The 22,610-nt window shown below is 30.7% G+C and overlaps 3 protein-coding genes across 3 annotated transcripts; 1 reads left to right on the forward strand and 2 right to left on the reverse strand.

Annotated features, from left to right (window-relative positions):
* Positions 1 to 664: 664 nt before the first annotated feature.
* LOC124920056 (sodium/calcium exchanger NCL-like) lies at positions 665 to 3,709 on the reverse strand. Its single transcript, XM_047460455.1, has 7 exons — positions 3,276 to 3,709; positions 2,372 to 2,557; positions 2,114 to 2,295; positions 1,888 to 2,033; positions 1,537 to 1,810; positions 1,127 to 1,444; positions 665 to 1,052 (listed from the first exon to the last, which is right to left on the reverse strand). The coding sequence occupies exons 1-7, from the start codon at positions 3,673 to 3,675 to the stop codon at positions 804 to 806; spliced, it is 1,755 nt and encodes a 584-aa protein (XP_047316411.1). The 5' UTR covers positions 3,676 to 3,709; the 3' UTR covers positions 665 to 803.
* A 5,734-nt stretch (positions 3,710 to 9,443) lies between these two features.
* Positions 9,444 to 12,785, reverse strand: LOC124919534 (probable E3 ubiquitin-protein ligase ZFP1). Its single transcript, XM_047459791.1, has 6 exons — positions 12,622 to 12,785; positions 11,004 to 11,876; positions 10,538 to 10,917; positions 10,359 to 10,457; positions 10,103 to 10,276; positions 9,444 to 10,013 (listed from the first exon to the last, which is right to left on the reverse strand). Exons 2-6 carry the CDS (start codon positions 11,848 to 11,850, stop codon positions 9,843 to 9,845), a joined length of 1,671 nt encoding a protein of 556 aa, XP_047315747.1. The 5' UTR covers positions 11,851 to 11,876; positions 12,622 to 12,785; the 3' UTR covers positions 9,444 to 9,842.
* Positions 12,786 to 17,898: 5,113 nt separating this feature from the next.
* On the forward strand, positions 17,899 to 21,204 carry LOC124921959 (reticulon-4-interacting protein 1, mitochondrial). Its single transcript, XM_047462669.1, has 7 exons — positions 17,899 to 18,302; positions 18,507 to 18,734; positions 18,976 to 19,049; positions 20,140 to 20,299; positions 20,383 to 20,502; positions 20,582 to 20,690; positions 20,791 to 21,204. Exons 1-7 carry the CDS (start codon positions 18,066 to 18,068, stop codon positions 20,970 to 20,972), a joined length of 1,110 nt encoding a protein of 369 aa, XP_047318625.1. The 5' UTR covers positions 17,899 to 18,065; the 3' UTR covers positions 20,973 to 21,204.
* The last annotated feature ends 1,406 nt before the right edge of the window (positions 21,205 to 22,610 follow it).

Below are 22,610 nucleotides of genomic sequence, written 5' to 3' on the forward strand. Positions count from 1 at the left end.
CAATTTCATTCCTGCCCATGTTTTCCTCTGAATAATAGTAGATATAGTAGGATCTCTAATAGTGACAAGTTTGGTACAAAGTTAAAAATTATAAATATATGGAGGTGCATTCACAAACATATATTTCAGTGAATAACATGACCCGTTCAATCATAGTTTTAGAATCCAACTTAAGAGATGTTTAATCTTAGGCTGGGATTGACATAATATTTTTGTAATTATAATTTTGTTGAACTTCTTCCTCAAATATCCATGAATCATTCTTTCCTGCTGAGAATTCATAATCTCAACACCATAAATTCTGCAATCTCTTCCATTTCTCCAAATAATTGAGAAGAGTGACCCCACCAAGGTAGTCAATTGATAAGTCATTTAAGAAACTAAAACATTACGGATTCAATTTCAACTAAAAACCGCTTTTGATTTTTGGGAAGAATAGATGTAAGTATATCATCTTTGAGGGGCAATCCTTCATCAGCTTCTGCGCCCCTCCTGCAATGTCAACAAGTGAAGAACTTAACTTTATTTTTAACACAACTTGAAAATTTAAATTTGGTCTTTCCTTACTATATCTCACTTACCTGTTCATAATAGGAAGACTTTATGGAACCAAGCAGAAGGAAACAAAAACAGTTAGTTATATTATTGTCTTGCCCCCTCCTACTAGTTGAAGTTCAATATTTCATATTCTTTTTCATTGAATTTAATTGGTAACACACAATATTACACATACAAATTAAGGTGTTTCTCTTTGATTCATTAAAATTAAACAATTATTAGGGAGGATTATTACGCCGGCCACTCTATGACCAGCCAAAGACGTAGTCAAGGACATAGACGATAGCCAGAGAAAACGGGTAGAGAAGGAAAGCCACGAAACACGACCAAAGAGGGAAGGTGGTTCGTAAGCTTGAGAAAACGCCCATAAAAAGGCAGACAAGAAGAATGACTAGCACTTCTGATGAGAAATCCCATTTCAGTTCCCTAATGTAAACAATGCCCAAGAAAACCGATAAACACATGAGGTTGTTCATGGTCACAGCTCCGTATATCTACAACAACAATAATTGTTACTTCAGTTCAAACTTCAAAGCCATTTTGAGTAGTAATATTATTACTAACTGACCTCTGAAAATGTTAAAGAGGCGGATCTCTTGTTCTTCCTGCTGGCAAAGATGATCGCAGACACTGCCTCGCTAGAGTTGGTAGCCAAGGGAAGAACGATAAATGAGATAAAGAACGTTGGTATACTCGTGGCACTTGAGAAGCTATCAACAGCATCCACCAATGGATCAGCAAATGCAGCAGCGATTACTGTCCCCAATAATAATAAAAGGGCTGCTTTGATCGATGTCCATTTCATGCTTTCAACACCACCACCACCTTCTTCTTCACCAGTTTCATCCATTTGGTCTCCTAACAAGTTATGTTCATGTCTTGTGTGCTTGGAAAACAGAACAATAAAATAATCATTTGAACTTCATGGGTACTACCAACCAATAATAGCTACCCATATGATAATAATGATAATAATACCTCATGAAACTCGGTGAAGTGTTGAAGAGTATCATCAGGACCAGATCTGGACTTAAACTTGGTGGCCTCATCGAGCCACCTTGAGATCCCAGCCTTAAATTCATTATAATCTACTCTGGAATCGCCAGAGGTGTCAAAGTCTTTCATGATCTTATCGATGGCATCATCCTCGTCCATATATGAAGACTCATCAAACCTAATCCCTAAGATAAGTGCTTTCAGTTCAGAAGATGATAAGTAGTTATCTCCATCCGAATCTGTCACCTCAAATAACCTAATCATTCCACCAATGAAAATCAGATATTATCATTGTTTTATTAGGAGGAATTGTAGAAGAAAACAAATGCTAACTTCTCAATGACACGTTCATTGGGCTGACCATCATCATTGAACAGCCTATCAATTCCACGCATCTTGAGATGTTTGAGAACTCCTGATATTATATGTTTGTGTTTGGCATAAGCAATCCGTCTCCTCTGAATCCATGGCTGGAAAACCTGCATACCATTCATTATCAAAGTGAATTTTCAATACCATTTTCAAAATTCTAAGGATATACATATATATATAAATATACCTGGTAAACACAATAGGAAACCAAAAGTAAAAGGGAGACAACTAATGCAATCAACACAGACAAATGCCTCCCAGAAGTTGAATCCATGACTTGAGGAATTTGGACGATGAGAAAAGGGATGAGAGATATAACCATGAGTATAGCTGCATAGCTAGTCCAGATGTCTGTACTAACACCAGAACCTATTGCAAAAACCAATCAATTAACCTTCCAAACCAAACTACTTTGATGATCATTCTGAGTTCAAAGACGAATTACCAGTAAGACTAACACCAACAGTATCTCTTCCATCGATTGCAACTTCACCCTGAAGATCACACTTGCCAACAATTACACAAGTTCCCCATATTACTGTCAGAAGCATCACTGTAGACCCGGCAAGCAAACCCATTCCAACTGAGACCTGACTTTGAGCAGTTTTTGAACTTCCAGATAGCCCAGATACTGTACAAACAAACACATTAAAGAAAACCATTTAACACTTGTATCCAAAAATAAAAACTTATAAATATTGCAATAATATTGTGTTCTTCACAGTAAAGTAGGGCAAATAATTAAGATTGTAAATAATAGCTTTAAATTTCTTAAAGAACAAAAAAGCAATTATCCAAAAAGGTTGATTGTGTTCATCATCTGACTTCTGTTAGAGTATATAACTATTGTGCAGTGTTCATAGAAAAGAATAAAGCTTCAAAGACAATGGCTGGCTGGTCCTAAAGGCATAATTAACAAGAACTTTCATTGAGTGGCCGGTGGCCCCCTTTAGCAAAGGCGTTATCGCCGCTTTATGTCCTTCCAAGAATCTGTGTTTCATTTTCTTGCAACTTTCATGAATACACAAGAGAAGAGAAGTATGTAAATCTATTTGAATTTCAGGCTGATTACTAATTTCTTTATCATATATCCTACTAATTTCTTTATCATATATCCTTGATTAAACAGATGAACAAGCATGACTTATCGAATGACTTACAGTTTCAGACAGTTATATCGGAAACTTCAACCCTAACTCGAAAGCCAATCAGCAAAAATGAAAAGTTCAATTTCATTCCTATAATTCATCTCTTCTTTTAATTGAAGTTCAGCAAGTTCTGATCAGTTCATGATTAAGGATCTGTATTCAAATTTCCAGAGAATATGAATTATCGGAGTTCAAAATTACCGAGGATGAGCATAGCATCAGGGAGAGCTCCGAGCATGGGGAGGAATAAGCCACCGATTAGTCCAGGACCGAGGATCTCGAGTAAAAGTTCGCTTCCATTTGAGAGATAAGTAGCAGCAAGGAACATTAGGTAACCATAGACGATGATTAGAAAGACGTTTCCGATGGCGGAGGTAGTGCAGGGCATGAAACCGTAGGTGTTCTCGCAAGTGTTCGACGCAGCGTGGAGAGCGTTGTTCAGGCGGAGGAATGACATCGTCTGAGCCGGAGAGCCGCCGCCGTCGTCGTCTACTCCATTCAATATGATCCTGCTGCCGTAGACGGCGGCGAGGCAGAGGAGGAAGCATATGAAAGCGGCATTAATGGAGAGAAGTTGCAGAGGTCGAGCCATTGTAAGCATATGGAATACGTATCATTCAGTCGTCGTGAATAACTGATTTTATTAAAGGCATGCAGCTAAAAGATAAAGAAGATGCCAAATTGCTTATCTAGTACTCCATAGCCTATATTTTAAAGAAGCATTATATTCCAATTAAAGAAGATGCCAAAATGTTTATTTTCCTACTAACCATTTTTATTCCATATTCAAAATATGAATCTCGATCGCTTAAAGCTTATTTTGACTAATAAACGCGTTTTCAAACATTCATTCTCAACTCATTTCACTAAGAAGATAGTCGCTCTTCTGATATAAGTATTGTTTAGCAGTCCAATTCAATAATACTATGAGTTTTGTATTACGATATCATTTATATTTCGTAATCTCTATTATATTATTTACATTTTAACTAACACACCATGGTAGTTCAATAGTAATAATCGGCTTACGAGACCAAAATATCATGTGTTTCTGAAAGCGTTTTCAGTTGAAGCAGGAGGCATGGTCGTAGGGTGTCATACTAATTCTCTTTCGAGGTGATTTTGGGGCACAACACAAACATACAATATCTAAATATGGAGGAGAAAAATGAGTAACAATTTTGTTATCGCCTTACTCTGCAACATATATTGTTGTCTGAAAATGGAACATAATAGTTGCGTTGTCGTTTGAGAATAAAGTTGAATAAGTCATCTCAAGACGTAGGTGAAAGTTTTGCTCACGATAAAACTTTAAAAAAATAGATCGATATACCACGTTTAAGATGGATTTTTTTATATATATTCAACCTAAATTAACAGTTTTATAAAATTTTAAATGGTTTTAAATATTTAAGATATAAAATTAAACAAAAATAAATGTATAAACAATTTCAAAATAGGGACAAGATAATGTATGGATACCTAATCAAATAATTTAAAACAATATTTAGATACATACAAAGGGGATGATAAAGTCTCTCACCGCCCTTTCTTATATAAATTGAATAGAGCATTTAAACTTGAAATTTTATGAAGCAAACACTTGTTACTTTTTTTGTTTTACAATTTATCTCGAGTAGCCATTTGTTGCTTATTTTTTTTCAGTTATAATATATTTGCATTTGTAAAGGTGAATAAGCAAACATATTAAACTGTTCAGTTTTGTCAAAATTAATTGAGAACAAATTGTGAAGGAATAAAATAATTACATAAGTGAAACAAAAATCTCTAATTTCAATGTTTTTTTAAGAATGTTTTAATTTAATAATAAATATTGGTCACAAAAATAAAACCATGAAGATACTTAGTTATGGATTAATAAACTCTAATTAAAATAAATACTTTTAAATCTTATTCGATATTTAAAAAAGAAAACTCAATATTATCTAATTATTTCATTTATGAGAATTAAAATTCGATATTATATAATCATTTCATTTATGAGAAAGGATAGGTATCAGAAAAATACTGAAAAAAAAAAATAGATTTCTCCTATTAAATATTCAAAATGATATAATATTTTATACAATATTTTTGTCAATATTTTTTTTACTTATCATTTCTCTTCATTTTTTCATAATGCTGGATTTTTAGTAAAAAATATTAATATATAATGATATAAAAATAAAAGATATTTTAATAATTTGATTAATGATTTGACATAATAAATAAAGTAATTTTTATGCCTAAAGTATTAAGAAAAACACTATTTTTTTATATTTTATTATTATATTAATATTTTTTAAGTTTTATATATATAAGACTGTCAATTCAAATTATTTAAACAATTAATAAATTATTTAAATAGATCTATAAGAGAACTGAACCAATACCAAAGAAAAAAATTTCCCATTTTTATGAACTCTTGGAGCTTTTTAATTTAGTAGTTATTGATTTTTTTTAATTTTTATCCTAAAACCAATCTCTCACTTTAATCTTGTCTTTTTACTTATTAATACATCAAAATTACATTTTACTTATTTTTTAATACAAATTAATTATTAACTCCCAATGTGTCATCTAGCTAGGGTTCGTTTATATAGTTTACGCCGTGATAAGTGAAGTTTTATGATGTTAAAAAGTGCACGAAATATTTTAGGGGTTTTATGTATATGGACTCGAATACTAGACAATGGAGAAAGAGTGATTAGGCGCGTATCTGGGTTAAACATATTAAGCCTGAGGTTAAATTACTGTATTTGATTGTCATGGATAACAGAAAAAATGTTGTGGAAGTAATTGTCTGAATAGAACGTCAAGTGGTATCGGAGTTTGGTTTTCTGATATGGAGGTTTGTTCGAGAGATTCGAGTATTTCGTCGTTTGAGATTGAAGATCCTGAGTTGATCACGACACCTTATTTTAAGGAGACACCTTATTTTAAGGAATGTGTTAATCTTGCTCATGTTGAATGGCTTGTGGTGGAAGTAGAAAATAAGTTTGTTGGTCTCTTTAATGGTACATCGGTATTGGCGAAATCTCTTAGGGAGTTTGTATTCTGCTCCGATCCAAATTGTTCATCATGAAGATGAAGTAGTAGAGTGTCTAGACGAGAGTTAACTTGTTTCACTGGTTCTAATTATGATTGATTAACCGTCATAATTTATTGAGCAATATTTTTTTGCCTTCTAACTCACTTGAGATCACTATCCCAGTAATGATTCTAATTTTTTCGTTATATTAATTCTTAGAATAAAGGTCCAATATTTTCCCTAAATAATTATTTAATTTATTTTTAACCTTTATTTTAAGTATTTTGAATAATTTGATACAATATTTTTCTTAAATAATTATTTAATTTATTTTAGTCTTTATTTTAATTATTTTGGGATAAATGAATATAATATTTTTTCTAAATACTTATTTAATTTGACATTTATTTTTATTATTTTGAGATAAATAGATATAATATTTATCCAAGATAATTATTTAATTTATTTAAATCCTTAATGAGTTTATAATTTTTAAAAATTTATTTTATTTATTAGAAATTATTTTTAAAAAATATAAATTTGGTTAGTCAAATTTTAGTGTTTTTGTATACTAAATTATTTAAAAACAATTTTAAATCACTTTAAAATTATTAAACTTAATAACAAACTTATCAAACAAAAATTAAATAATTTATAAAATAATAAAAATATATAACCTAATAATTATCCTATATCTTTTAATAATTATGTGTGAATTCACATATAACAACTTCAAAATTATAAAAAAAAAAATTACATTTATCATATTTAACTAACTTAATATATTAGTATTAAAAAAATCAATAACTCTAAAATAACATATTTAACCAACTTAAAAATTATTTATAAATTTTACAAAAACAATTTAAATAAGTAAGAGTCAAATTATTATTTATAAAACTATAGGTTAAAAATTTTATATATGCATTTCACATATTTAATATATTAATTAGTTTTATTTTAATGTCGCATCTAACCTATAAAATTAATTTAAGTTTTTTAAATTAAAATAAATTAAGTAATAATCATATTTCATTATTTTTATTGAGAAAATGGAAACGGGAGAGACAATGCTAATGTAGATGAGTTTTTTTTTCCTTTTTTCAGATTTGAGTTTTACTAATATTTTTTAAATATAATATTCAAATAATTTGATCAAGGGTAAAGATTGGAACTATTTAAATAATATTATTCTCAAATATAATTTTCAAACAAGGTTACAAATTAACATGTGTAACAACACTGGTTTGTTTGACTGGTTTAACCCTCAATTTTAAACTGACTGTGTCCGTACGGTTTCAATAACGGAATCTTTATTTTAATATATTTTTTAGTTTATTTTAACATACATTTTTTTATTTTGATTTATCTTTTTTTAGACCGGAAAATAATATAAGATATACTGTGAATATGCCGGTTCTTGTTTAGAGAGTGTTTGGTTTGAGTTTTATTATAGTTTATTCAAAACTTATATATTCTATTGTACTTATTTCAATAATTTAATCACTCAATTAAAATATTAAATTTTTATATTTTTATAAATTTAAATTTTAAATACAAATAAACATTACAATAATTCAACCAATTAAATTTTTTAATAAAATAAAATTTAAAATAATTCCAAATAACCAACATCAAACAAGCTCTAAAATTATGACAACTATGGGTGTGAGTGTGACCATGTGCTTCAATGTTGACATTTACTAAATAGTTTCCAAACCCCATAAATAAATGTTCAATTTAAAAATTAAAATAAAATGAAATTTATTTTTTTAATTTTGATTACCATTTAAGTCTTGTTTAATTTTGATATTATTTAGAATAATATCTAAATAGTTTATTATTTAATTAACAATCACTTCTTCACTTTATAACATATTAAAATATTATGTATTAAAAATATTATAATTATTTTATTCAAATAATCAACTTTTTATCGAATAATGTTATCTGTTCAAATTAAATTATGGGTCTACCTTTACCATTTAAAAAATCAAATTACTCTGAATAAAATATATTTCTTAATTAGAAACAGTTGTCCTGGGGTCCGCAACTATTATTGATATTTATTATAAATAATAACATTCTTACTAACTGCTCTATCTTTTTATGAAGAAAAGCTTTTATTTGTTAATGACCAAAAAAATACCCCTCCATTAAACTTATTTAAAGGTATTCATTGAAGCTACAATTATTTGTTATTCATTTAATAACACTATAATTTCCTTTAATGATATATTTCTTATACAAAAATAAAGAATAATAAAAAAAATGGCGAGACAGTAAAAATGGATTGAATTGACGCGTTGCAAAATCAACTAAATTGAATAAAATTTCATTTCCGGAACCAGGCTATTAAAGGTTTGTTCGCTGAAAGAAAAAAAACCATTGTGAAACCAAGTCCCTCGACATCTCCGTCCATTGCAAATCATCGTCTCCGTGTAGTTAACACTCGTATCCAGATAAGTTGAGTAAATTTGTCACATGAATAGATAAGAGGTAAATCTTTTTTGTAATTGAAGGATTTGAATAAAGTGTTGTTACTCTTATTTTGCGATCCGATCTGATTTGATTGTGGATAAACATTGACAGGGAACTATTGGAGTTGGATATGATCGAATTGATTGTGTGTAAACTTTGACATGCATTACACTTTAAGGATGAGTGGCCCCTTTTCTTGCGTTATCGGCGATACAGTGAGTTACTCGCACTTTCTCGGATGTTTTAATTTGTTTCATTTTGAAACCCTACTTGGATATTTGTATAGCTTAGTGTATTGATATAGAGTTTCTATAGTTCTTACTTATTAGGCATAACTAACAAACTAAATGAATTAGGATGTTTGGATCATTTTTTTTGCGTAAATTAGTAAAATCCCTAAACAAGGCTAGCACAACAACCAATGATAGAACTCGAGAATGAATATTAGGTATGACTAGAACTTTCTATTAACATTTGTTACAACTTCTATTTTGATGATGGTTAAACATATCACAAGTGAAACAAATGGCTCATTTGTACCAAACATGGCCAATTAATTTGTTTGTGTTCACTTGACATGAGACACAACATGTGAATTGTCTATGTTAAAATCATAGGAAATCTTCTGTTTAAGAATCAGATATCCCATTCACTATTTTAATGAAGCTTCTAAACTAAGAAGAAATTAGAGATAGAAGTCAGATTTTGTTCAAAAAAATTTACAATAACTATGTTAAGCTTTAGAAAAATATTTGATATTTTCATTAATAGAGTGGTAGTCAAGATCATTAGGACACATCTACACCCAAATGTAAACAACAAACCCTGTCCTCCAACAATGGTAAAACATAGAACAAGGTCTAAAAGACAGAGACAGAGACAAAGACATTTTCATCCAAAGCAGACAGGATTATATATGTTCACATATACAGAGTATAAAAACAGTACTAAATACATGTTTGAGAATAGAAAGAAAAGAAAAAAAGAGAATTCAAAAGAAAGAAAAATGTCTGTACAAGTTTTAGGAGCGGCGATTACGCCAAGAAATAAATGTGCTTTTAGACAGCGCTGATGATGATTTCATCACAAACAAAAGCCCTGCCAAGAAAATGTATATAAACAGAGAATGTACATACAAACTCTTCTTACCCTGTTCAAAATAAACAGACTAGAAAAATAGTTATAAGATAAAGACGACGCCAATGATCACAGCCTCAGCAGCAGCAGCATCGTCATCGTCGTTGGAATAGAGGCTCTCAGCCTTCTCTTTCCTCTTCCTCTTCCTCCTCCTCTCTGTGTATGGTCAATGCAGGGGCCTTGCAGATAGGGCAAGTGTTCTTAACCAGAAGCCATTTCTTTATACATTCCACATGGTACTCATGTCCACATTCAAGCCCTCCAATCTTCTCTTGCTTCTTATAATCATTCTGAAAAATTAACAAATCTTATCTTTATCTACTCTTCTTACCTTTATGCTACTTACTAACAATTTCCAAGATCCTAAATAATGTTTTACCTGACATACGACACAGAAATCTGTTGCAATTTCAGCTACTGACGCCGCTTCTTGATTTGGGCAGGCTTTGGAAATCAGTTTTGGAGGTGTCCTGGTTTTTAGATGCCTGGTTATAGTTTCTTCAGACAAACCGGTGCCCACATGGCCAATCTGTTCTCCCAAAGCAAGAAGCTCCTGAAATAAAAGTTTCAACATCAATTCTGTAATCCGGGGGTTTCCATTCTCTCAATTAAATTCAAGATATCACTAAAAAAACCTCGTATGTCATGTGGTCTATGTCCAGCCGCATATCACTATGTTGATCTACTGAACTCCCCACTTCATAATATCCCGAAATCTCCAGCATAGCAACTTCCTGAGAACAATATATAAAATAGAAAAGTGAGGAGGTGGAATTTCGGCTTAAGATGTCAATATAGAAGAAGACATTATTACATCAGCTGGCAGGACTCTCAAATTAGGAAGATTGCGATATCTTGGATTGGTTTCAGGAACGAGTGCCCTTCTGAGGGGCCGATATATTCTGAACCCGGAGGGTGGAACAGCAGGTCCCAGAAATCGAGGTCCTGGCTCAATATTGCCAGTTTGGAGTGGATTCAGAGTGAAGGCTGCTGCTGGAGGGCTATTTGTGGGTCTAAGTGAGGGAACTGCAGGAAGTTGAGAATGGAAATTGATAGTATGGCTTCTAACTCCCATCAATGGTAATGGTGGAGGATGATGAACATTGGGCAATGGAGGAGGAGGAGATAGATGGAAAAAAGTCCTATTGGGAGCTACATCTTGACATCCTGGCAATAGAAATCCACCATTGCTTCCTAATGAAGGATATGCATATCCAAAATACAATGTCAAAATATGTAAAAACAAAGAGAGCGTTAAATGGAATATTAAATGTGATTACCAGGGAAGTAGTTCATCCCGGGTGCCTGATTCCATGTCAAGGGACCTCCATCAATGGAGGTTCGACCGAACTGTAGTTGTTCCAACATGGGAGGGGGGTTAGTATTCTGACTAATATAATTCGGTTGAGTCATCAAATGGTTATTATTGTTACGAGCCATTGCCAAATCAAGTTCAATACCACCAGACACATTCCTATTCACCCTACTATAATCAGGAAAGGACAGAGCATTAGTAGGAACAGGGGCAACCGCAGCTTCAAGAGGGACAGGGGCAACTGCAGCTGAACTAGAACCGGCAGCCATGGAACCAAAGTATTGAATATTAGAAGAAACAATCCCACCTTCTGCACCTTTTCTCTTAAAGGGGCCAATAGGACCATCTACAAAGTGATTGATCCTACCATAGTCATCCATTGGAACTCCGATCGCAGCATGATTGCTGGAAGAAGGCAACTGGTCAGGAGATCCAAGGTTTTGGTGGATTTGGAATGGCCTAGAGGCGGCCATGAACGGATAATAACTTGAACCTATAGCAGCCGCACCTAAGTTGAGATTTCCAGCCGGATGGTGATGATGAACATCGTGATGATAAGGCATCATTCCATAGAAGAACCCGCTTTCAATAGATGGGTGGTGGTGGAGATTGTAATTGGTTGAACTAGAACCGGCGGGTAATACCGTGTGAATGATTGGCTGCGACATTGGAATGTTTGGCATGCTTCTAGAAAGAAATGACGGGTCTGGTAAGAGATGGGGCGGTGGTTGTTGTTGTTGTTGTTGATTATGTTGATGATTCCTTTCCAAATCACTTGTCTGGTTAGTGCACACTAAATTCCTTTGATCCATTGTTATATCATGCTCCGGCTGATTTCCTATTCACACATTATTCATCATCATCATCATCATCATAATGAATGAAGCTATACATAATCAAGAACATCATCTATCAAAAGTGGAAAGAAAATCCAGTTGTTGATAATTTAACCACAAGAAGCAAGAATATGACAATGAGGATTTAAATCCATGCCTCATTAAGCCAAAATTAAGCAACAATGAAGGCAATCATGAGGTTTCCATTTCCATTTCCATTTCCATTTCCGATTCTATCTTTATAACCAAAACCCTTTTGCAGAATACCAAAAACTAAGAAGAAAATCCACAAGAATTCTCACAAATTGAACCAAGAATGCACCCACCAGATACAAGCTCAAACAAAAAGTTCATCCTCATCATCAGAATATCAAAACTAAACAAGACCGTACCTTTTCCAAGACATGAAAGAAAAATCCATTAAACCAATTTCAAACAAAACCATATTTTTTATACATTATTTTTTTTTTTTTTGCGTAATCTTTGTAATCCATCCATCCATCCATCCATCATAAGAAAAAGGGTAGTAATAAAAACCTAATCTTGAACCACATATGAACAGGGTTATGAAAATCATCCCAGTTGTAGAAAAACCTAGAAAGTTGTAACAATTGTTTAAAAGGGAAATGCCCATATAATTCTGGATAGATAAACATATTCCAAAAGGTTCGTGAGATGAAATTGGGTTAAAATGATAAAAAAAAGAAAAGGGTTGGGAAATTTGAAGAAGATATTAAAGAATCTCACCAAATTGGAGATCAATCAGATTATACACAAAGATCTTTCAAGCGATCTGGTGAAATTGGCAAAGAGATAAGTCTTTTTGTTCAACCGAGAAGATATAGAGAGAGAGAAAGGGGAGGGAGAGAAAGAGAAAGAGAGAGAGAGAGAGAGAGAGAGAGTTTCAATGAATGATTATCGCCTGCTCTTCATCTGTTCTTAAAAATACTTCCACCGTTAACTGGGACGCCGTTGTTTCCTTTTCTTTTTTTTCTTTTTTCTAACAACATATTATTAATATGTCCAAACCAAAAATTTACATTATTTATTATAATTCAATTCAATTCAAATAATCCAAGATAATGGGTCATGTGAATTTTGATTTGAAAAAATTATTTAGATTGAAAAAGGGAAATAGATTTTGAAGGTTAGATTAATACGTGTAAAAATTAAATGCATTCTTATAATAACTATCTCTTTTCTTATTAATTGAAGCAAATTTAGAATGTTTGAAATGTAAAAATATAAAATTTACTTTTATTATTGAAAAAATAAGATAAATTTAGTTACAAAGTATTAATAATTTATTTATCATCTTAGAATAGCAATTGGAGGATAATTAATTTAATGTTAATTGTCTATAAATAATATATATATATATATATATATATATATAAAAGGAGATTAAACAAATTGAAATATACTATTACAGAGATTTCGTTTCATAATGGAGTTGTATTTTTGATAGGAAGTAAACAAGTATCACCGTTTGAACAAGACATTATGTGTTGGCAATATATGAATATTTTTCATATGGGACATTGATACAAGTTGTTCGTTAAGATGATTCCATATAATTTTTATTGGGAAAATTTTGGGAGTCAAAGATTCCATCCAATATCTCGTTCGTTGAATGGAACGTTATTCATGATGGAATTCTAATAGATGATATGTGTATAAGAGAATGTAGTATTATGGCTAGTCGTATGTGTTAAAAAAAGTTTGAATCGGCAACTCGTTTACTTTTGCATTGTCTATGGATGAATAGTATTTTGAGCTTTTTGTAGAGTATTATTGGGATTTATTGGGTGATGTCCGAGTCTTTAGATAGTTGTTGAAAAGTTTGGATTGATGCGACTGATATGACAAGCCTACATATTTAGGTTATCATCCCAATTATTCTTTGGTAGACCATCTGGTTGGAGAGAAATCGTTAAACTTTCAATGATCATAGTCGTTTGATGCGTATCATTCACAATACTATTGTTATGATGTTTTCTGAAAATTCGTTTAGGAAAGTCAATAGAGTTTGTCGGGGGAGTTAATCGTTCTTCTTGAGGAATTATGAGCTCGGTAACTTTTTTAAGTATTTTTTTCTTTTTTTCAATTATACAATTATTTTCATTAAAAAAATTATATATATATATATATATATATTAAATTTTAAGGGAAAAGAGATAGGTTGTCAATAATATTACATGATATAACTAGTGGCATGATGTGAATTAATTTCTACCATTAGAACTTGTTACTTGAGTGAAAGAAAATTAAATATTATTTTATGACATTATTAGTTAATGACTGAGTTAACAAATCAAAAAAGAGTATTATTACTCATAATAAATTTACAATAAAAACACCTAAATTAATTAAAGTGAGTTCATATATTAAATGAATAATATTAGTTGTAATCATCCATATATACATAATACATATAAATAAAAGAAGACAAATGTTAAGGACGGTGAATTTGAACACATTTTTTTATTATAAAAGTTTGCACAATAATTCTATATTCCAAACTGCTACTAAGTTTTTTCTAACACCTGTAATCTATTTGTTAACATTTATTTAGTGTGTTCACATTAAGATGACATAAAAAAAACACCTACATAAAGGAGTATTTTATGTATCTATTTATTGTCAACAAAATAACTAAAATATCATTTTTTATTTATTTTTAAATTAATAAAAAAATATAGATGAATATATGCATGCAAGATTATTATTATAAAAAAATTATTTTTGTATTATAGATAGATATAAGGGTATAAAGTATTTTATAAAATTAATAAGAGAATATTATTTTATTGTGTGTACAAGAAAATGTCACTTGATTCTCTCCACCACCCATTTAATATTATTATTAACTTTAAATAACTTCATACTCAATATATTATTAACTTTTGAGCAAAAATAAATAAATAATTTATTCCTTTAAAAAATAAATTGCCAAATGTGTATCTATCTATTCTTTCTCCCTTAATCACTCTAAATTTATATTCCCATCACTCATTTAATTGAACAAGTTTTATTTGTTATTGATAAGTTTTTATTTTTATTTTTATGTTGTTATTTTTTGGGATTTTCTAATGATTTTTATGCTTCATTTTATTTTTATTTTTGTTGGTGGTTAATTAACTATATGCATGTCATAAATTTTTATTTGGTTTGACTTTGTTTTTATGGTTAACCGTTCATAATATATATATGTCATAAAGTATTTATACTTGTTTACTTTTTTCCATGAAATATGCCAATTTTAAGTTGTTATCAATTTGTATTGGTTTATCTTTTTTTTTAATGAAATATTCTCTACCTACAAAAAAATATTTCACTTCTAAAAATATTCTATTTGTTATCCATTAATACTAATCAATAATCATATATAATTATTTAAATACAATTTTCTAAAAAAAAAAGTTTATTAATAGACAAAACAATTGAAGGGTGTTATGAATTTTGAAGTGTTTAAACAACTATAATTCTTTATAATAGATGAACTATATTTTTAAATAATTGAAGTATCTAACAAATGAAAAATAAATAATACAAATTTAAATTTTTTTATTATAGACATGATTAATTTTATATTTTTTTAAAACATTTTACAAGTTAAATATTAATAAATATTTTTATTAAAAACATAAGTAAACAAATTGAGATGTTTTAACTGTTTGAAGTTTGTTTATATATTTAAAATTTCTCATCTCAACAATAAAATATTTTGAACACAATTTCAATTTCAAATACAAATTAAGCATGAATAAGTTACCTCAAAATTAAACATCGAAATCATAACAAAAAATAAATTAATTATGATTACATGCTTAGAATAATTTAATTTATATTGTATAACACAATTACAAAAACAATTTATATCATAATACAAATGATATTTTTCGAGTTAAGATAGATTAAGATAGGAAGTTGGCAGTTCACCAAACCCTTGTTACATTTTATTTTTTTCATATTTAGAAAAATTGTCATGCGTGTTATTATCTATGATCTATCCACCATTAAATGACCTTGCATATTTATCTTGTCATTGTGAGTCAAAATGGTGTCATGGTTGTAACTTGTACAGTAGATTTAAATATTCTATTGAAAAGGTGTAATAATATATTTAAATATAAAATTGAGTAAAATAAAAATTTATAAAAGGAGACCCAGAAAAACATAGTTTACATTTCAAGTGAAAGTTAATATAAATGTAGTAATGATTCTAGCCTAGTGGCAAAAAGAGGTGGATATCTCCAGGCCTCCATGAGGTTCTGGGTTCGAGCCCGTTAGGCGGCAAGTTCTGCGCATGTTTAATTGGTTAAGTATGTTTGCGGGCTATGTACTTAACCCGCGGGGATTAGTCGCACTTCATAGGAGTAGCGGAACCCAGCGTTCTCAAAAATATATATATATATATATATATATAAATGTAGTAATGATAATAATTTTAGAAATCAACTCACCAGTTTAACTTAAATAGAAAGAGTAAAGAGATTAATTTTTATTTTTTTAAAGTTGTTTAAATGGTTATTCAAGTATAAACTCTTTATTTCAATTTAATATATATATATAACACAATTTTATTTTAACGTAGATCAATTAATTGTCAATATTGATTCTTAATTGACCAAATTTCCCTTGAAACGATTTACGTTAAAATGAATGTTATAACAGTAGAATGTGTTAAATCATTTATTCAAATAAAAAAAATATTTAGTTAAATAACTTTGCATATTTTGTCTTATAAGCCGTCCAAGTTAAACTAATTCAATAAACTTAAAATGTTTTAGTAAAAATTGTTAATACTGTAAAATGATAATAGAAAATCTATGTAAAAATAAAACCCACATAACAATTGCCTTTGTTTTAAACCCGCGGGGTAAAACAAACCTGTAACAATGACGTTGGGTGTATTAATATAACTTTTAAATAGGAAGTCGGTGTAAAAACAAAATCCGCGGAATAAAAACAAAACCGTAACAATGACATAACTTTTAAATAGGAAGTCGGTGTAAAAACAAAATCCGCGGAGTAAAAACAAAACCGTAACAAAGACGTTTGGTGTATTAATATAACTTTTAAATAGGAAGTCGGTATAAAAACAAAATCTGCAGTGTAAAAGCAAAATCCGCGTAACAATGACTTTTGATGTATTAATGTAATTTTTAACCCCGATAACTCATCTTTGTTGTGAGAAGAATGCTCACTAGACAACTAATTGCAGAGAAGAAGAATGTATTTTTCCTATGGTTTCAATCTAATTTTCCTCATGTGCTCATCTCATTGTTTGTTTTTATAATGAGACATTTTTTCTCTATTACACGAATTGTCGATAAAATTGGTTTTGTTCAATCAAGTTCTTCTTATACCTAACTTTTCAAGGGTAGACGACATGTGTCTGTCTATGTAAACCTAACCCTAATATGGTCCTTATTTTATTTTTGGAAAATTTGCTTGATTTTAATAAGAACAATACATGTGAGGATTTGTCTTATAACTTATAAATAAATAAATGTTTTTTTTTTTTTGTCTAGATTCATGGCATAAATTGTATTCATTTAGTTCAAACTTGTTTATTATAAGATCAATTTTAACATTATTGACATGAATCAGAAGGATTTAATTTGATTTTGTAACATTTAATTTTGAATATTAAACTGAGATTTAGTGTATAATAATGTATATTAAATTATAGAAATGATTTAAGGGACCTAAATACAATGAAAACAATATCACGGATTCGACTTAGTCTACACATGTGCATAAAAGAAAAATAAAGATAAAAACCATACTAACAAAATAATAATAAATAAATAAAAGTCCATGTCCATATTCTGGACAAAAATTTATCGAACTTGAGACATGAGTTTCTCGAAGGGCACGTCAAATTCGTAATCTTGCTTCCGTTTCTAAACTCGTTGTTCTACAATTAAGAAATATATTTTAAAATAAAAAAGAAGAAAAAATTAACAGAAAATATATCTGGAAGGGGATCGCTCCACGACTTCAGTTTCCAACGCGCGGAGAGAAACACAGATGTCTCTCTCTTTCATTCACTCACCGCCATTTCCGAATACTCCATTTCAGAAACCCTAGTTCTCGCTAAATTCTTCGATTTCTTCTGATTCTTCATTCTTCATTGATATGCTATTCTGATTTTCAACTTTCTTTGCGCATGATCGAGAGAGATGCGAATGTTATTCAGGAGAAATGCAGCTTTCGGAGCTGCTCATTCTATTTCTTCGTTGCCGAACAAGAGAATTGATTATCGATGTATCGTCACCACATGCCGAGCTGTTCTCTTGCCAAGGTTTGGTGGACCGGAAGTGCTTGAGCTTCGCAATGATATAATTGTTCCAGACTTGAAGCCAAATGAAGTTCTTGTTCGCACTCGTGCCGTTTCCGTCAATCCTCTTGATACCAGAGTAAATCTTCTCTTTCTCCTTCAATTCATGCTGTATGTTTTGATTTTTGTATGTACTGGATCAGGAAAGAATAATATTATGTATGATTGATTGATTGATTGTAATAAGAAAAGAAAAAATGCATGTTGAGTTTATATTTCTTCAGATAATAGATGTTCTTATGAGTTAGTATCATTTAAGTTAACTGAAGTTGAATATTTCTAGATGCGAGCTGGTTATGGAAAGTCGATATTTCAACCTCTTCTGCCGCTTATTCTGGGGCGTGATATTAGTGGTGAAGTTGCAGCTATTGGATCTTCTGTTCATTCTCTTCACATTGGACAGGAAGTGTTTGGTGCTCTGCATCCAACTGCTATAAGGGGGACCTATACAGACTATGCAGTTCTTCCAGAAAATGAACTTGCTCTGAAACCAGAATCAGTCTCACACGTGGTATGTGTTTAAGTGTATGTCTCAGGTATTATAAGACATATTTGAATTGTTATTTTAAGTGAAAGTTAAGTTGCAGTTATTTGGTCTCTTTACATATCCATTGGGTTAACTTTTGTTTCGATTTTGGCCTTGTCCTGCTTCTAGCTACCAGCATCTTTATTATAATGGGTGTGCTATCTTATATGTTTTTCAAGATTTGGCTAAAAATCTTAGCATATGATTTTGTGAATATGATATGCAGGAAGCCAGTGCCATTCCTTTCGCTGCCCTAACTGCATGGCGGGCCTTAAAAAGTACTGCCAGGATTGCTAAAGGGTATGATACTCATCTCTAACGTGTTTATGTTTCGCGATTACACTTGTTTTGCCTCCAATTGCATGAATTATCATACCATAGTTCTCATACAAAGTTGTCAGAATGGTTTATTTATATTTTGTATATTAGTTTATAAATAATGTTTTTTTTTGGATCAAGTAAAGGAAGGAAGTAACTATGATGGAGTTGCTTATTTAGAGGAATATTTATGCAGCATATTCCTGTTCCCTGTTCTGACTCATGTAGCAAAATGAACCTATAGAACCTATTTGGAGGCAGTTTTCTAAGCAGACATTTTGTGACTTTGAATCTGGATGTTAACCTATGTGCAACTTAAATGAGTATCTGGATGTTAACCTACGCCTAATTTGTAAACTGTCTTCTTCATAAAATTACCTTCTGTTTTCTTGACATATTATTAGTTATCCCCCATAAAGTCAATGCTGTTAACATAGATTGTTGATGATGTTAATATATACCTTTTCTAAAATAAAAAAGAAATTCATTAAACCATAGTTAACACGAAAGTCGCCTCAGCTATAGTGGAAATACAACTAGGTATGAACAAGTTATGACATGTGTGGTCATGAATTCAAAGATGGGAGAAACACATTTTCCCCCAAACTCAAAATCGGACTCAAGCCAACAATCACCGAGGATGTTCATTTTCTAATGTCATAGTACAACCCAGAAGATACGTGTTGCTGCTCTCTTTCCAATTTTGTTCTCCTTTTTCTGCGACTTAATTTTATCCTTTTTGTTCTAATTCTTAATTGACTTCACCCACATTCTCCCAATCCTTTATACCGAAAGTTGTGACGGAACTTTGGTACGTTATGAGGTCGTCTGTCACAATGTGATTTTCCTCCCGATCTTCAGTTAGATCCATTTAGCAATGTTTCTTGGTTATATGAAAGGGTGATATGCATATAGCCTGGTTCTTTAGTCCATATTATGCTAGTTTATGGAGCATAGGAAGCATTTATTGGGATGGTACTGTTTTCTTTTCATGATGACTGCTATCTGGCATTCTGGAGGGATGCATGGATAGTAGATGGGTGTGCATATTGCTAAATTTTCATGTCCACAGGCAAAATATACTGGTAATTGGTGGAGGTGGTGCGGTTGGTTTTTCAGCAATTCAGCTAGCTGTAGCAGCTGGTTGTCATGTCTCAACCACCTGCGGAGGTGAAAGTATAGATCGGATTTTGGAAGCTGGTGCGGAGCAAGCTGTCGACTACACTTCACTGGTAAATTTCGTGGTATATGAAGCTGGATGAAATTTTGGTTGTTGACCATATTGATTTCTCTCTTGCATTTTGGTATTTTGAAGGATATTGAAACAAAAATTGAGAAGCAGTTTGATGCTGTTTTGGACACGATTGGTGTGCGAGAGACAGAACGGTTAGGAATCAACCTTTTGAAGAGAGGTGGAAAGTACATGACACTGCAAGTGAGTAATGATGCTGTCAATATTTATTTTATGAAAAGTTTATCGAGGGAACGAGCAATGTATGTTATATTTTCTATAGGGGGAGGCAGCTTCATTGTCGGATAGTTATGGTTTAGTTTTTGGACTCCCAGCTGCTACTGCCATTCTACTGAAAAAGCAGATGCAATATCGATATTCACATGGAATAGGTACGGAGGAGCATGATATACTCTTGAAGCATCTAAAGAAATTTGCATGTTTTGTCTTGGTTGGTTGGTTGGTTAAAATGTGGTTGGTATATGGGTGCAGATTACTATTGGACATACATGAGAGCTGACGACGAAGGATTAGCGGAAATCAGAAAGCTAATGGAGGCAGGGAAGTTGAAAATGGAGGTGGAGAAAATACTGCCAATAACAGAAGTGAAACAGGCTCACGAGGACAAAGACAAGAGACGGGTCATTGGTAAGGTGGTACTAGAATTCGACTGAGTCTAAGAAACGAGGTTAGAGTAGACAAATAATTGCCGCCGTGCATGATTTTATTGTTGCTAAGTAGTAGAGTAGGTAAATAGTTCAAAGAGTGTTTTGAAAACAAGAATTGGCATATTTGTTTGTTTGTTTTCTTCATTCCCTATCCTTAACACAAAGAATAAAGTCCAATATGAGAAATGATAGTAAAAAGCTTTGGACTCTGCAAAATATTATTATGATTTTGTTTGGTTAAAGATCTTGGACAGAAACTGTTAGAATAATTTTCTTTTTCAAATGGATATTATATATTATCATGACCATATTTGTTTTTGTCAGAAAGACTTAGTTTTGAAATTCAAAATCTTTAAACTCATTAAAAAATAGATTTAGAAAGTTTTTTTTTTGTTTCCATATCATTCCAGATGAAAACCAAGATAGCTACCATTGAGGTTTCCAATTGTAACTCTTAAGGATACTATTTTGAGAAGAGATCTGAAGACTTGTTAAAATTGTGGGCTGATGCATGAAAAAAACTTAATCTTAATTTCTATCAAGTTTGATTCCTTGAAGATGACTAAGAATATTTGAAACATGATAATGTTTGAAGGATAAGAATAAAGAGGTAAGGGGACAAAGGATCCCCAATTGCCTTAGCCCCTAATTTGCTTTAAAGTATTTGTTATTCATATTTCCATTAATTTTAATATTTTAATACAATATTATACACACAAAAATATGACACGTGACTAGGGCTAGGGATGCAAGTTTTATAATTTTTTGTATCCAGCCTGATCCGGTTCGGTTGACCCTTAATAAAAAAAATGACTTAGTCTAGTGTCTAAAGTATATGCATAATATGTTTTTGGAATAAATTTTATTTAGAGCATATATACTTCTTTTATAACTAGCTTTGGTAGGATCGTCTCGCGAAGGAAAAAGGTCGTCGGTCTATAATTGCATTACTTCAATTGTGCCATCACGAGACGATCTTGTCCGGATATTTTGAACTTTTTACGAGCTTTCTTTCACGAGATGATTCTGTCATTCGCGTTACACGACAGGGTAATTTTGTTAAAATATTTTAAAGTAGTCATTTATGCAATTAAATTTGATCACCCGTGTATTTAAGGAGATTTTTAGAGTCATTTCGTCAAATTCCCGTGTTCGACAGACATACTAATATTAAAAGGGAATTTCTATTAAAAGTTTAACCTCTATTAATTTCACACTCTAATTAGAGTGGTTCTTTTATTAATTTATTTTCTTTCTTCTCTTCTCATTTATATTTTATTAAAATAGATTTATAATATATATATATATATATATTAACAAAATCTTTATCTTTCAATTAAAAATATTTAATTATATATTTACAAATTATTTAATTTTAAATAAATTTAAAATTTAAATATTATACAATATTTTAATAAATTATTATAACTTATTTTTTATTCAAATAACAAGTATCACAATTTAAAAAATAAAATAAAAGAATGATACATTAATTATTAAATTAATTTTATTTTATTATAATATTGTTAGTTTTTTAAATATTTTTTTATTAATTAACTTCTCATCTATTTTATTATTATTGAGTTTTACATTTATATAAATAATTTAAAATTATTATATTATTAATATGTACACATAATTTAT

This window comes from Impatiens glandulifera, chromosome 1 (genome assembly GCF_907164915.1).
Source record: "Impatiens glandulifera chromosome 1, dImpGla2.1, whole genome shotgun sequence".
Classification (NCBI taxonomy): domain Eukaryota; kingdom Viridiplantae; phylum Streptophyta; class Magnoliopsida; order Ericales; family Balsaminaceae; genus Impatiens; species Impatiens glandulifera.

Coding starts and splice junctions, on each gene's coding strand:
- LOC124920056 (XM_047460455.1), bottom strand. CDS start 3,675: ATGCTTACAATGGCTCGACCTCTGCAACTTCTCTCCATTAATGCCGCT. Junction 2,296..2,371: donor TGTTGGTGTTAGTCTTACTG/GTAATTCGTCTT, acceptor TTTTTGCAATAG/GTTCTGGTGTTAGTACAGAC. Junction 1,445..1,536: donor ACTTCACCGAGTTTCATGAG/GTATTATTATCA, acceptor CTGTTTTCCAAG/CACACAAGACATGAACATAA.
- LOC124919534 (XM_047459791.1), bottom strand. CDS start 11,850: ATGGATCAAAGGAATTTAGTGTGCACTAACCAGACAAGTGATTTGGAA. Junction 10,918..11,003: donor CGGGATGAACTACTTCCCTG/GTAATCACATTT, acceptor ATCCTTCATTAG/GAAGCAATGGTGGATTTCTA. Junction 10,014..10,102: donor ATTTCTGTGTCGTATGTCAG/GTAAAACATTAT, acceptor TTAATTTTTCAG/AATGATTATAAGAAGCAAGA.
- LOC124921959 (XM_047462669.1), top strand. CDS start 18,066: ATGCGAATGTTATTCAGGAGAAATGCAGCTTTCGGAGCTGCTCATTCT. Junction 19,050..20,139: donor ACTGCCAGGATTGCTAAAGG/GTATGATACTCA, acceptor TCATGTCCACAG/GCAAAATATACTGGTAATTG. Junction 20,503..20,581: donor GAAAGTACATGACACTGCAA/GTGAGTAATGAT, acceptor TATTTTCTATAG/GGGGAGGCAGCTTCATTGTC.